Genomic DNA, 14,007 nt, shown 5'->3' on the forward strand with positions numbered 1-14,007 from the left:
GGGCTGGCACACGATGGGAATCGTGATTTTTGTCTGCCCAGGATACTTAGAAATGGGCTCCCTTTCCTGGTGAGGGATGGGGCGGGAGGCTTGGTGAGCTGGAGAGGCCAGGGTCTTGCAGCACTGGGATGGGGGCCCAGGTGTTTCCAGTGCAATCACGAGCCCCCAGGCAGGTGGGTGAAGGCTTCCTGGGGGCAGGCAGCCCCACCCCACGCTCAGAGTGAAGGGGATCCCCCCTCAAGCCTCCCACCTGCGAGCAGGGCAGGATCCTGTTCCTGTTCCAAGGGTCCTGTTACAGGTCCTGCTGCGTCAGCAACTTATGAGCGGTACTGGGGAGGGGCTCCCATACCTGGAAAACTGAGCCCTCTCGGATTCCCTCCCCCACCAAGGCTGACCTCAGCCAGAGCTCTGGAAAGAAGGCGGCAAGGCATAGATGCCAGGCTTTAGCACCGGGCTCCTGGCACAAACACGGTGGACAGCACCACCTGGTGGCTGAAGTGCTACACAGCACCATCTGACTGTGGGTCCAGGGCAGCCCTTAGCCTGAAACCTAACCTCTGCTGGCCTCCCCACCACGGGGCTGCTCTCCACAGGCACATCCTACACGACCAAAGATTCCCAGAGCCCCACGTCACAGGCAGCCCAAGTCAGCCTTCTTTTGAAACCTTCCATGGCTGCTGCTGACCCAGAGTCCACACTCTAGAAGTCAGCATTCAAGGCCCTGCCCATTTGCTACCCTGCTGTGCGGCCCTGGTCAAGCCACACCCTTTCTGTTCCACCAGTGACTTCTACTGTGACCCTGGAGAAGTCTCGTCACCTTTCTGGGCCTCAACTTCCACCTCTGCTGGATGGCAGCACCACTACTCTGCAGTAGCGTAAGAGGCAGGGGATCGGCCAGCCAAGCGGTGGCCTTCACTTGCTGGCGGTGGGAGTAGAGAGCAGTTGGAATCCACCCTTAAGGGTCTGAAAGAGCTTTCTTCAGGAGTCCTGGTCCTGAGCCATGGAAAAAGCTTCCTGATGAGGGTGAGTCCAGGGAACAGCAGGACCAAGCATGTCCATTCACAAGGCTGTCTATTGCACTTATAAGTGTCCAGTGATAAAGCCCCACACCTGTGTTCTATTTTCAGTGCAGTTGCTCTTCTCTCTTCCCAATAACCTAGTGAGGCATGTGGCAGGATCCCCATTTTACAGAGGAGGAAACTGAGGCTCACAGACGGGGAGCTATGTGCTGGCCTCTCTCTGTGAGGGGAGGTGGGAGGTGGTCCTAGAATGCTCTCACCTGCAGGCCTGTGTTTGTGGTGAGGATGGGGGGTTGGTCGTTGACAGGCAGGATGGTGATGGTGAAGGTCACGGGACGGCTCTGGCGGTCCATCTCTGAGGCATTAGCCACTAGGACGAAACTGTCTGCCAGCGTCTCGCTCCCGTCATGCACATAGAGAATCAGCTGCTGTTCCACCTGCAGGCAGGCCCAGGGCTAGAGGTCAGGCCCCAGCAGGCCTGAGACCCATGGTGGGTCTCAGGCCCAGCACGTTTCATGCCCTGCCTTTGGGTGCAGGAGGAGATTGACTCCTCCAGAGCTTCAGTTTCTGCAGGTGGCAATGGGGACAATCATTTCTCCCAGAGCAAAGGAATGAAGGAGTGGAGGAAATGGGGACATTCATCTCTCTCTGCCAGTGAGGGAGGGTGAGATGAGGTGCTCTGTAAACGCGGGCTCCTGCCTCCTATCTGTGCATACCCCCAGACTCTGCCCCCAGAGCTGGGCTGCACCCTGGGCCTCCCTGACCATACCTCTCTCCAGGAGAAGGTGCTGAGGGTCCTGTCTTGAGGTCCTTCCTCTCTCTTCAGGACCCCATGCTGGGGTGGCTCCAGCACCTGCAGGTCAAGGCCCGGCAGCGTGGGGAAGTAGGGCCCAGTGATGCGGAGCAGTGGAGGGGCCAGCGTGCGGGTGCCGCCCTCGGGGACGCTGAAGTTCAGCGCCTCCAGTGGGATGGCAGCGGGCAGCACCTCCAGCTCCACGTGGATGCCCTCGAGGGGCGCACCCAGGCCTGAGGACACATCCAGGGAGAAGACATCACTCCAGGCCTCAGGGCGGGAGTGCAGGTACAGGACCCTGCCCGCGTCCACCGCCTCCTGAGAGAAGCTGTGCACAGGGTCCAGGCTGGGCAGCTCGGCCGCCGTGGCGCCGTGGGACAACATCACCAGGTGGCCAGAGCTCGGTGGGGTCTTCACTGAGAACACAATGTCTGCCGGTGGCACTGCCTCCTGGGCTGCCTGGTTAGGAGAGGGGTCGCAGAAGGAGGCTGTTGAAGCCTCTGAGGTACACACTCCCTCGGCGACGTACACAATCACACATCCTCAGATTCAGTGACACGGACACACAGTCTCACCACACACAAATGTTTGGACAGAGACACATATATGTCGCACACATGTGCGCACACACACACTGACTCCCCCTGCCATGCTACTGCCACAAGAGGGCGCCCCATCCTTCTCAGCGACACAGACTCCTACAGTACAGGCCCCAGGCAGCTTGCAGACCCTAGTCCAGTCTAGGGCCTGGAGGGAAGGTGCTTCCTCATCTGATGGTCCAGCCATAAAAGGCTACACACCACCCCCAAACTCACATTCCTGTTCTGTCCCTCTGACTGGAATACTGTCCCTTCATTCTCTGCTGTTAAATCCCAGACTCTTCAAAGCCTGGCTCAAATGCTGCCTTCTCCCGGCAGAAGACTTCCCGACAACAGACATGTTTAGTCACAGTCTGCCCTAAAGTCCAGACAGCCAGAACCACAAGAGGCTCAGAAGTTGGCAGTGTAAGAGAATAAGGCCCAGAGAGGGCAAGCAACTGGTGTGAGGTTGCACAGCAAGGCAATGGGTCTGCTGGATGGCCTGTGGTTGTTCTGTGAGGTTCCTGGGTGGTCAGCAGCCCTGTCCAGACCCTGAGGTCTGGTCTGGGGAAAGAACTGAGGACATGGGGAACTTCCCTGGTGGTCCAGTGGTTAAGAATCCACCTTCCAATGCAGAGGACGTGGGTTTGATCCCTGGTCGGGGGAATTAAGATCCCACATGCCTCGGGGCAACTAAGCCTGCAAGCCGCAACAAAGGCCCTGCGTGCCTCAACTAAGACCCAATGCAGCCAAAAATAAAAATAAATAAATAAATATTAAAAAAAAAAAGAACTGAGGACATGGGAGCTGGGCGGTGGGGGCAACCAAGCCTGTCTTCAAGGCCTATAGTCCTCAAAGTTTGTACCTGTTAAAATCCTCCAGAGAGCCTACTCTTGTTCGAATACAGATTCTCAGGCTCCACATCAGAGTCTGTGGTCTGGGTGGGGCCCAGGAATTTGAATAGTTGGCCACAGCATGTACATGTGTGCACATGACATGTGGAGGAACACGTAACCCATAGGCAGCCGTATGTACAATAAACTCCCCAGAAACCCTCAGGCACCCAACATGCACATGTACAGTTACATACCTAAGGCACATACACACACTGGCCCAGAAGCCACCACAGGCACATCCCAAACCATCCAAGCACGCGTGGCATGAAGGCTGGAGGGAAGGATCCCCTTCACCTGGCCCATACCCCTGCTCACGCCCTCAGCCCTTTACCTCCAGCTGGTCTCTTCTGATCTCAGCCGCCTCCCCCTGGAAGACATAGATCTTCTTGTTCTGGACCAGGTGCAGTGGGGCCAGTGGTCCCTCTAGGGCAATGGTCACTTGTAGGGCGGCATCTGTGTGCACAGGCCCTGCCTCCACAGAGAAGCCCAGGGTATCATGGGGGCTGAGGCTGCCGTTGTGGCTGTAGAGAATGGCCCCATCCAGCAGGTCCTGCTGGGAGAAGGTTGTGACTGGCTGGCCAGCCCGGAGCAGCAGCCCCCAGCGTGGGCCAGCTGTGACATGGTAGTGGACCTCATCCCCACCGCGGATATCTAGGTTGGTGTCCAGGTGGAGCACAGCTGTGTCGATGGTGCCCTGGCCTCCTTGAGGGACCACAAGGCTGGAGCCGTTGGCCACACGGAGGTAGGGCTCTGAGGCCTGAACTTCGAGCAGCGCTGTGGCCTGGTGCTGCCCGTCGGACACCTGCAGCTGGATCCAGCCGCGGTCGGCTCCCGAGTGCACGAACAGGACCCGCCTCTTCCTGAGGTCCTCCTGGGTGAAGCGGTAGATGGGCCGAGTGGGCTCATCTACAGCCACGATGCTGCCGAAGAGGAGGTCCTTGCGGGTCAGCACCAGCTGAGCATCAGCAAAGCCGGAGTCAGCATCGCTGAAGGCCATGTCATCGGTGGTCAGCAGCCGCTGCCCACCGCGGGCCACGTGGAAGACGCGGCTGACGGTCTGCACAGGGGCGTGGTCATTCACGGGCTGGATGGCCACCCGGAAGACACCCCGTACCTCCTCCCAGGCCACGTCACCACTGCCCTCGCCCTGGCGGGTAGCCACAAAGGGGATGTCATCTTCCGTGGTCTCAGAGTCGTCATGCTGGTAGACCAGCCGGCCGTGCAGCAGGTCCTCATTGGTGAAGGATGTCACCGCGGGGACACTGTCCTGTGCCCCCTGCCACACCAACCTGCCGTGGCGGGGCTGCTCCATGACCTCATAGAGGTAGCTGGCACTGTTGAGACTCTTGACAAAGAGGTGATCGGCAGAGAGGACGCCCTCGCCACCCTCAGGCACGGAGAGGAGGACGTTGGTGAGGACAGGGGCGTCCGGATCACCACCGATGTGGATGGGGAAGGTGTACAGTGGGGAGAAGTGTGGCGGGGCTGTGACCCGGAAACGGAAGGAGTCCTCGACTGCCTCTGAGGCACGTGCTGTGGCCCCATAAGTCAACCGGCCAGCCTGCAGGTCATCCTGGGTGAAGCTCTGACCGTCCGACAGCCGCAGGCCCTGCAGCTGAAGATTACCCTTCCTGGGGGCCTGAACCACCTCATAGTGGAAGGTGGTGGGGTTCGGGCCTGCCTCCTCCAGGGTGGCTTCCAGGTGGGCTGTGGTGATGGCCTCCTGCTGGGCGTTCTGGGGGTGCAGAGGCTCCAGCCGCAGCAGCCACACCGTGGCTCTCTGGACTGTCACTGGGAAGGACAGATTGCTCAGGGTCTCCTGGCCCACCTGCACCTCCAGGGCCACGTTCTCCACGGTGTCCTCGGCCCGGTGCTGCGGGTCGGTGCTCAGGTACCTCACGCGGCCCTGCTCCACGTCCCGCTGGTGGAAGGCCTGTGTGGCCCGCCACTCGGTGCCCTCCGCCCCGCCCGCCCCCTGCTTCTGCAGCTCCCCAAACTGCAGGGCCCTGGTGAGTCGGAACAGCACGCTCACATCCTGCCCCACAGCATTTGTCTCAACCGACAGGTTGGAGGGCAAGACAGGTGCAGTGGAACCCTGGGCCAGGCGCAGCCCCGTGTTGTGGCGGACCTGAATGGCCGGCCGGACGGCCACCACCTTCAGCGTGACCGGGGGGCTGGCTTGCAGCCCGTCGCTGACCCGGAACGTCAGGTCTGGGGCGGGCCCGCCGCGGTGGACGTACACTAGGCTGCCCGCATCCAGCTCCCGGCAGGAGAACTCGGTCGCTGGCTCCCCAGGCTGGTCTTGGCGCTCCACAGGGAGGCCGGCGGGGACACCGAGGAGCTGGAAGGTGAGGCCCTCGCAGGCGGAGTCTGGGTCATCGGCCTGGAAGACCTCCGGCCCCAGCAGCTTCTGAGTGTGTTCCAGGATCACCATGTGGCTGCCATGCGGGAAGATGATGCGGGGCGGGTCGTTGACGGGGTTTATCTGAATGGGCAGGATGTACCTTTGGCCCCTCCGAAGGCAGGAGGGCACGGGCCCCCGAGCTGTCACCGACACCTCAAGCACAAGCTGGTCGGAGGTGTCCTCGGAGCCATCGTGGACGAAGCGGGCCTTGCGGTTCACCACGTCCAGGAGGGTGAACATTTTCCGTGCCTGGGCACCCGGGATGTCCAGCTCCAGCTCGCCGTGGCGGGCCCCACGGCTCACGCTGAACAGCACCTGGGATTTGCGCAGCTCGGCCTCGCTCAGATCCAGCGTGGGCTGCACGTGCCGCCACTCCAGCCAGGCTGTGCCGCCCTCGGCCACCACCAGTGGGCGGACGGTCAGCAGCTGGGTGAAATTGGCAAAGATCGGAGGCAGCCCTGGTTCAGGGGCGCAGGGCTCAGGCAGCTCCATGGCCGGCCAAGCCTCAGGTGCCAGGGTGGAGAAAGCTTCGTATGGGCCGTAGGCATCCTCCTCCTCCTCCTCCAGCCTGCAGCCAGCCTCCATGCTGCGAGTCAGCAAGGCTTCCCGGAGCCCCCGTCTCTGACCATTGATGCTGAGATCCTCCAGGCAGCCCAGCAGGGAGACGTTGACAGCCAGGCCCAGGCGGTGTTCCTGGAGATGGCGAGAGCCCTCTGCATCCAGCCCTCCAAGGAGGAGACTGCCTCGTGGCTCTAGGTAGCTAAGGACCCCACGGTTGGAAGTTCGTGTGGGGTACTGGTCCACGGAGATTTCCAGCCTGTGAGCATCCACGTGGACGCTAACCTCGTGGGGCTGCCCATCGGCCACAGGCACACTGTTGTGGAGCAATACGGTGCCCTGGCCCTTCTCCACCACAGCCCGCAGGTGGCCCTCAAATATGTCCACATAGATGAAGTCCTCATGCCGGCCCCCTGCCTGGAAGGCCAGGGGCGCCTGCCGGCTCCGTGTGGTGAGTGTAAACTCCAGGGTGCCTTCGTCCCGAGTGCCCCAGGCAGGGAAGGCAGCCAGTGAGTGGGGCCCAGAGAAGCCCATGGCCACGTCATCACCGGCAGAGAACTCCTCAGCACAGCCCTCAGGCACGTCTGGGGTCAGTGGCCGAAGGAGGTTGCGGCCATTGAGGGTGGCTGTGTGGAGGCAACCCCGCAGGGGTCGGCTGGCTCTGCTCAGGTAGGGCAGGCCAAGGCTCCCGGTGCCCCCCAGGAAGAGCCCATAGGGGACCTCCAGGGGGGCCTGCTGGACTTGGGCGGAGGCATTCAGGAGCCCATCGACTGACAACAAGGCCCAGCTGTCTGACACGGTCAGCCCCACAGTGTGGGGAATGGAGTCGCTCAGCAGTGTCTCTGCCAGGGTCTGCATCCTCACCTCCTCCTGGCCCAGGATAAATCTGACCTGAGGAGAGACGGGGGAATGGGGGATGGGGGAGGCACACTGAATCCATCACTTCTGCAGTAAAAGCATAACTGGTCCCCCACACTTGGGGTCCCCAGAGCAGAGGGCCTAGGACAAAGGCTTCTCACGCCACTCCTCTCCCTTTCCTGCCATCTCTTTACGCATCCCCCAAACACTCACCAAAGTGATCTCTGTGCCAGGCCTGGATGGGCTCAGGGGACCCCGATGTGAATCCGATGTGGTCCCTGCCCACACAGACCTGTCATACAGCAAGATGCTTTCCTAGAGATTCAGCCTAGATTCTTTCATGTCTCCCCTCTTTCCTTGGGTGAGAGGTGCTCGAAAAATCACCTTGGCATACGGAAGATTCTTCCCCTGGCACAACGGGCACCTGGGAATCCCCTGATGAGTCCCCCTAAGTAGACCAAAACACCGTGGGGTCACTGAGGCAGCCAGGCTCACTGTTCAGAAATGGGGAGCCCAATCAGATGCTCTGTGTTTTGACCTGTCCAAGGGGAGGTCCTTGGGGAGAGAAGAGAGACATGGTTCTGTCCCCAGGACACTGACACCAGAGCTGGCTCTGGTGTGGTGTTCCCACAACCAGATGGTAAAATGGGTGGTATGAAACTGAAAGAGCAGAGCACTAAGAACGTATGGCCTTGAGAGTCCACGTACGGAGCACCTTTCTAGGGGTGTGGCATCAATATACCTGGCAGGGAGGAAGAGCATCAGTGCTAGGTTGTACCAGGCCATGTTCAACAGTGACACCTTGTGGCAGTGAGAAGCAATGGCAGCATCAGATGGACTGAAAGCAGCTGAGGGATTCAGAGGGCCAGAGGCCTCTCTCCCCTGGGGTGTGGAAGCAGACGGCTCCCCCAAATTTGGACTAAGACCTCATGTTCTCAAACTCTTCATCGTTAGGGGGAAGCCTCAAGAGAGAGCCAGAAGACTCTTTGCCAATAAAGCTTGTGGTGACTTGAAGGATGAAACGGAAAACTGAGGAAGCTGTGGCAGTATTGGTCGTTCCATCGACAGACCGTGGTGAATCAGGGTGATTGGTGCTACGCCAGAGGAGCGCACGGGGGTGCTGGGACCCAGGAGAGGGGACCCAGTCCAGGTGAGGAAGGGATGCCCATGCTGAGACTTCAAGGAGAGGCTGGAGTTAGGCAGGTGCAGGGAACGAGCGAGGCTTGCACGAGGCAGAGGGAGTGTAGTGAGCAAACGCGAGAGACCACAAGGCAGCAGGGAGCTGAAAGCAGCCAGCGTGGTCAGGACACAAAGGACCGGCCAGGGGTCGTGGTGAGAAGTGTGGCTAGAGGGCAGGAGGGCAGAGCTGGTTCACGAGGAAGTCACACCTTCTGGGATGTTTCTGTCCGTCTCACAGTGGGGAACTTGAGACCTCAAGGCAAAAGTGACTTCCACAAGGTCACACAGCCGGTTGGGGGCCACTCAAAGCTAGAGAAGGAATCCAGCAGGGAGATGTCACTGACCTGCAGGCGTCCAGAGTGGAGCTGCAGGAGGAGGTAGTCAGCCGGGCCTGCCGCCAGGAGAAGCAGGGCTTCGGGCTGGGACGTAGAAAACTCCAGCTGTAGGTCTATGTCAGTCAGAGACATGGCCACAGGAACCTCCAGGTGGTTCTCTCCGAAGAAGGAGGCTGTGTGACAGAGAGAGCTGTGGTGAAGCTTAGCCCCTTGCCTGGAGGAGAGGTGCTGCAGGGTGGACGGGTGGGCTGCAGGGAGGGCATTGCATGCTGGTACACCCTCACGGTTCTTCTATGTGGCGCTCTCCCGTGACCTCAGCTGGTCCCAGCACCTGCTTGGTCCTGGCACCAGAAGGCACGGCCTCACCTTGTGTCCAGCCCAGACCCTGGCTCTGAAGGAGGCCAGACCCAGCATTTCAAGCATCTCAGGTCTCTTCCTCGGAGGTTTCTGGGGCCAGAGGCCTCTGGCAGCTCTGGCTCTCTTCCCCTGGGCCCCAGAGGAATCTCCATCCTGGGTCTGGCTCAAAGGGAAATGGTCACTGGCCTGATCACCTGGCTCGATGGTCAAAACCCCCAGGGATGAAGCTCTAGGAGAACCACCTCTACCCAAACTGATCTCTGCTCAAATTCCTTCTAAGCGCCCGTATGGTTTAGCCCCTGGGTTGGCTGGGACCACAGCTGGGCTCTGGTGGTGGTAAGTCAGGCAACCCACCCATCCCTGCATCTCTCTTGGGCCATGCTCCCAGCCGTCTTTGGGGCTCAGGGGGGGCCGCTTGTTGGCCTGAGTCCATCAAAGAGCAAAGGCTCTGAGGCTAGACGGAGACCACGTGCAGTGCCGGACCCAAAATGGGCCAAACTTCCTCCATCACCCTGTATTGCTTCCTGCTGCTTAGCTATTAAAGGTCCCCGGTGAGCGGTCAGATCCGGCCCCTTTATTTCCACCATGGCCAGGAAGCCAGGGATGACAAGAGCTGAGTTCTTCAAGCCTCGGTCTGAGGCTGAAGACAAGGCCTGGGAGGGGATGACGGCCTGATGGGCAGGCCAGAGGGCCTCCCAAGACAGGAGGTCATATTTGGGGTTTCCCAGGGTCAGGAGTCCCTGGGTAGGGACACCTCCTCTTTTTAAGTTGTCACCCCCTCCAGGCAGTTTCCCCAAATTAGCCTCCCTTGGCCTCTAACCTGATGCCACAATTTCTGGTCCATTCCTTTTGTGGAGTTTAGTGCCCAATATAATGTTGACTCTCCCCACTTGACATCCAGGGCTGGGGAGACGGGAATGGGTTACAGAGATGATTCACCCCTCCTTGGGTTTCTCTTAAATCCGGTGAGAGTGAGTAAAGGCTGATGGCCTTGATAGGAATGATCTGGCACCAGCCATACACATGCTGGTCCCCGGGCAGCCTGAGCCAGCTGACATGCACCTGAAGAAGTAGCATCAACCACTGGAGGAGTCCCAGACGTGTATGTCCTAAGGGCAGCCAACACAGCCTGGAGGGATGGAGGGATGTCCAAGAAGGATGACGCTCTTCCCCCCCCGGAGTTGAGCTGAAATCCCTTCTACTTATCCCCTCTGGCCAGCACTTGCTGGCAACACCAGAGCCTTGTCTGGGAAGCTAAAGGAATCAAAGGAGAACTGCAAAACCATCCAGGCGGACACAGCCCAGCAGGCCCAGGACACCTCGGTGCCCGTGAGGGACAGACCAGGGAACTGGCAGCTGGCAGGCACCTACGGGGGTGCCTTATCTGCAAGATCATCGATTCTTAAGGACAAAACGCAGCACGCTAAGCTGAGGGCAGCCGCAGCCGAAGAGTGGGGGCGGGTGGCCCCGGAGGGTGGGGCCACCACGGTGGCACGTAGGAACTCAGGACGGCTGGCAAGAGCTGACTGTTACATTTTCAGGAATTTTGCAAGCCAGGTGATGTTGCCCAGTGAGAATATTTATACCACGGGAAGAGGCAAACACTGCAAATCAGGGCTCCCTGTCTCCAGGAGAGTCTGTTGCTAAACATTTACCTGCCTGCCACGCAGGAGTTGGGGGCCCACTGCTTCCCCTGTGTGGGAGTGAGCACAAGCCCGCACCCACGCTCCCTTTTGCTAAAGGTGGATGTCAACCTGTCAGGGCACAGTCAAGCAGAGGAGCAGGCGGGAACTTAAGTAGCAGGCTGTCTCTAACTACTGAACCACCTGCCTCCAGCACCCTCCCAGCAGGGGAGGGTAGCAGCCTGTTAGGCCTGGTTCTCCAGGCCAGAGTGGGAGGGTGACAGGAAGCAGAGGTTCTTTCCAGAGAGCTGGGGGCTGAATGGGCCCATTGAGGGGCTGAGCCCTGCTGTTTCCTGCGGGGCCAGGCGGGAAAGGGCTCACACAAGCTGCCTTGTGCTGCTGGGAGCGCACAGGCCGGGCAGCCCCCTCGCCCCAACGGAGGCCTCTGAGGCCTTGCTGGCCAGGATTTTGGAAACTCTGACAGTGCCACTCCCCCCACCTCCTGGTCTCCTTCTGCTGCCTCTCTTACTGTCTCTGATGGGCTGCAGTTGTAAGAACCCAGAGTCCCTTTTCTGGGCTGGGGGCAGGGGGACAGTTGGAGAGGGACTTCGAATGGAGAGGGGATGCAGGATAAAGAAGTCATGAGCTTGGAGTCAATCCCGGAGGGCTTCTTGGGGGAGGTGAGGGTTGTGTAGAGGAGCAGAGAGGGAGGGAAATGGGCAGTCTCAGAGGGAAGCAAGGACAAGAGACTGGCAGGGATATACAGGTTCTAGAAATGTTGAAGACAAAGGCGTAGAGAGAAAAGAAGCATGGGCCACACCAGGCTCAGCAGCCTGAGAGGGCTGCCAGGGCAGTGAGGGGAGGAGAGGAGGCATCATTACTGCCTGGAGAACTGTCCTTGACTCTCCTGGGCCAAGAAGACCCATGATTCATCAAAACACCAGTTCAGGCCTGCAGCAGCTATGCATGCTGCCCTCTGGGCCAGAAGAAGGGGCCCAACTCAGGCCTCAGTGTCACCATTCTGTAAAATGGGCACTCCTTCCCACTCTTTCCTCCTCCTGTCTGTGGGGATTAGTCCTGGAGGTCCCTTTCTGGTCTGGGTCTGCTCTCAAACGTGACTGTGCGGAGGGTTAATGGTGTGGACTGCTTGGGTGGCTCCAGGCCTTTGGCATGGGGGGGGCAGGATGCCCCAAAGGGTCTGGGGGACAAGTAGGAGGGTCAGGACGAGTGCCACAGGTATGGGTTTCTCTGCCTGGAAGAGGATACACAGCTGAATGTCCAGGGGGGTGTAGATGTGTGCTTGCATGTGTGTGCAAGTGTGTGGGTGGCTGCTGGGAGTGTATTTTGGGTTTGCATAAGGCTGTGTGCTTGTGCATGTGTATGCGTGTGGGCTGGGAGCTGCCAGGACAGAGCAGTGATTGTGCCCAGGCCTGTCCTGCCCCTCGGTGCCCGCCCGCCATGACTTTGGTTGTGCCTGGCTCCATGAAAGGGGCAGTGTGTTCCTGGAGGGTTGCAGCCCCTCCCACCCGGCACCCATCCACCAGAGAGGTTTGCTGAAGGTGGAGAATCCCACAGCTTCCCACCCTTCCTGCCCACGAACAGGGCGCTGCTGTCTGGGCCCAGGGTGGGCGCTCCATCCCTCTTCCTGAGAGGAGGGCTGGGGGCACAGAAAGAGTCTGTATCCGTCCCCACTGCGGCCCTTTCTCACACAGGGGGATGAAGCCTAGGCCAAGGTCCCCCAACAAGCCACCCTCTGGCACAGCATGGGTTATGCTGGCATCTCCTGGCTCCCTGGGCCACTCCTAGGATGGTTATGAATGGGGACCTGGTCCCTGTCCCTGGGGGACCCCAAACATGAGGCTTACTTCCATCATGGCGCTCAACCCTCTGCCTATCAGCGGGGTTTTGGCCTCTCAGTCTCTCTCAGGCTCCCCACTCCCTCCCAGGCTGGCCAGGGGCAGGGTCTCAAGCATGAGTGCCTTTCCAGTCTTGGGGCTGCTGCAGACCCTGCTCCTTCTGGGTCCTCAGAACCCCTGGGGCTGGCCAGTCTGTCTCTCTCCCCGTCTCTGTCCCACATCTCCCTTGTCTCTGCCTCTGCTTTTCCTCTTCTCTCCCTCTCTTGGTCTTTGGCCCCCCTCTTCCCTCTGTCCCATCCCGGCTGTAACTGGGAGTACCGCCCTTGCCCCAGAACAGTCCAGAGAGCCAGACTTGCCTCCCCAGCCCCGGGACCCTCACTCCTTGGTGATGGGTTCCACAACATCAGATTCTCTGTGGCCCTTGTCTGCAGTAGGGTACTTGGCTTCCACTTACCAGGCAGACAAACTGAGGCTCCAGGGGAGAAGCAATCTGACAGAGAGAAGCAGAAAGCCTGCAGCTCCTGGCCTTGCCACCTGTTGGCACCCCACCCCAGGCAGTCAATCTCTGTGCGCTCCCTCCCACCACATTCCTGGTTGCCTGGGAGCAGCCAGGCGGCCCCAGAGCCGGCATGCGTCACGGGCAGCAGCAGCATTCCTGGGTGTCTGCTGCTGCCTGACTTTATAAGGGAGAAAGTTTGGGAGCCCAGAGCTGCCGGCAGGACGGCCGGTGGAAAGTGCCCGGCCCCACAGTCAAGGGTGGGTGGTGGGAGACCTGGACGTGAGGATGTGGGGAAGGTACATCCAGTGGTACCAAGGTGGAGCAGGAGGTGAGAGACGGATGGGGAGAGACTTGGGAACCATTATTCATTCATTCATTCACGCACAAATATAATAACGTAGCGACGGGGATGGAAGAGGAGAACTAACCTGGGAGATACAGAAAGCCTGAGAAAGGCAGTAAAGGTGAGAATGAGACATAAAGACCCCCTCCTCCACAAAGACTGAACTCAGGGATCCAGACGGAGGCCTGAGGAAGGAGATGGGGGAGGAAAAACCAAGAGACAGAAAAGGCAGGATGTTGGCAGTGAGCCTGCTGCTGTGCACAGGATCCAGGAGAGGGAGGAGGGGGCACCCCACCAGCCAGCTGCGGAGGGAGGGGCGAAGCTGGGCTCTTCCACCGTAGCCTCTTGGGGTTTGGCACCAGGGGTGACAGATGCTGGTTCCAGATCCCGGCCCTGGGTAGGCAGTGGTGAGGCTGGGAGAGTCCCCCTGAGGGAGTCTGACGGGGAGCTGCGGGGTGGGATGTTCCGGGAGGGCCAAGACAGGGATGAAGGGCTCTCTGTCTCCCCTCGTGTGTGTGTGTTTGTGTGTGTGTGTGTGTGTGTGTATGTGTGTGAGTGGCCCACCTGCGGGCTGAATGCCGGCCCTGTGTGAGAGCAGGGATGGGCCCGGGGCTCTGCTCCCATCACCCAGGCCCTCTGGACCTCAGGCCTGATCCCCTCCTCCCACGCCTCCAAGGGACTCGCTTTTTCTTTACCAGCACTCTGCCGCC

The 14,007-nt window shown here is 59.8% G+C and overlaps 1 protein-coding gene across 2 annotated transcripts in view; it reads right to left on the reverse strand.

Moving 5' to 3' along the window:
* CSPG4 (chondroitin sulfate proteoglycan 4) overlaps window positions 1-14,007 on the reverse strand; it is a 35,268-nt gene that overhangs the window by 7,664 nt on the left and 13,597 nt on the right. For both annotated transcript variants that reach the window (XM_027123677.1, XM_027123679.1), the window contains exons 2-5: window positions 8,630-8,793; window positions 3,618-7,139; window positions 1,789-2,271; window positions 1,280-1,456 (exon numbers count right to left, since the gene is read on the reverse strand). In XM_027123677.1, coding sequence (XP_026979478.1) covers window positions 1,280-1,456; window positions 1,789-2,271; window positions 3,618-7,139; window positions 8,630-8,793 — 4,346 coding nt within the window. The remainder of the gene's footprint in view (window positions 1-1,279; window positions 1,457-1,788; window positions 2,272-3,617; window positions 7,140-8,629; window positions 8,794-14,007) is intronic.

The sequence above is a fragment of the Aethalodelphis obliquidens genome, unplaced genomic scaffold (assembly GCF_003676395.1).
Source record: "Aethalodelphis obliquidens isolate GAN/ISIS:26980383/991018 unplaced genomic scaffold, ASM367639v1 scaffold26, whole genome shotgun sequence".
Classification (NCBI taxonomy): domain Eukaryota; kingdom Metazoa; phylum Chordata; class Mammalia; order Artiodactyla; family Delphinidae; genus Aethalodelphis; species Aethalodelphis obliquidens.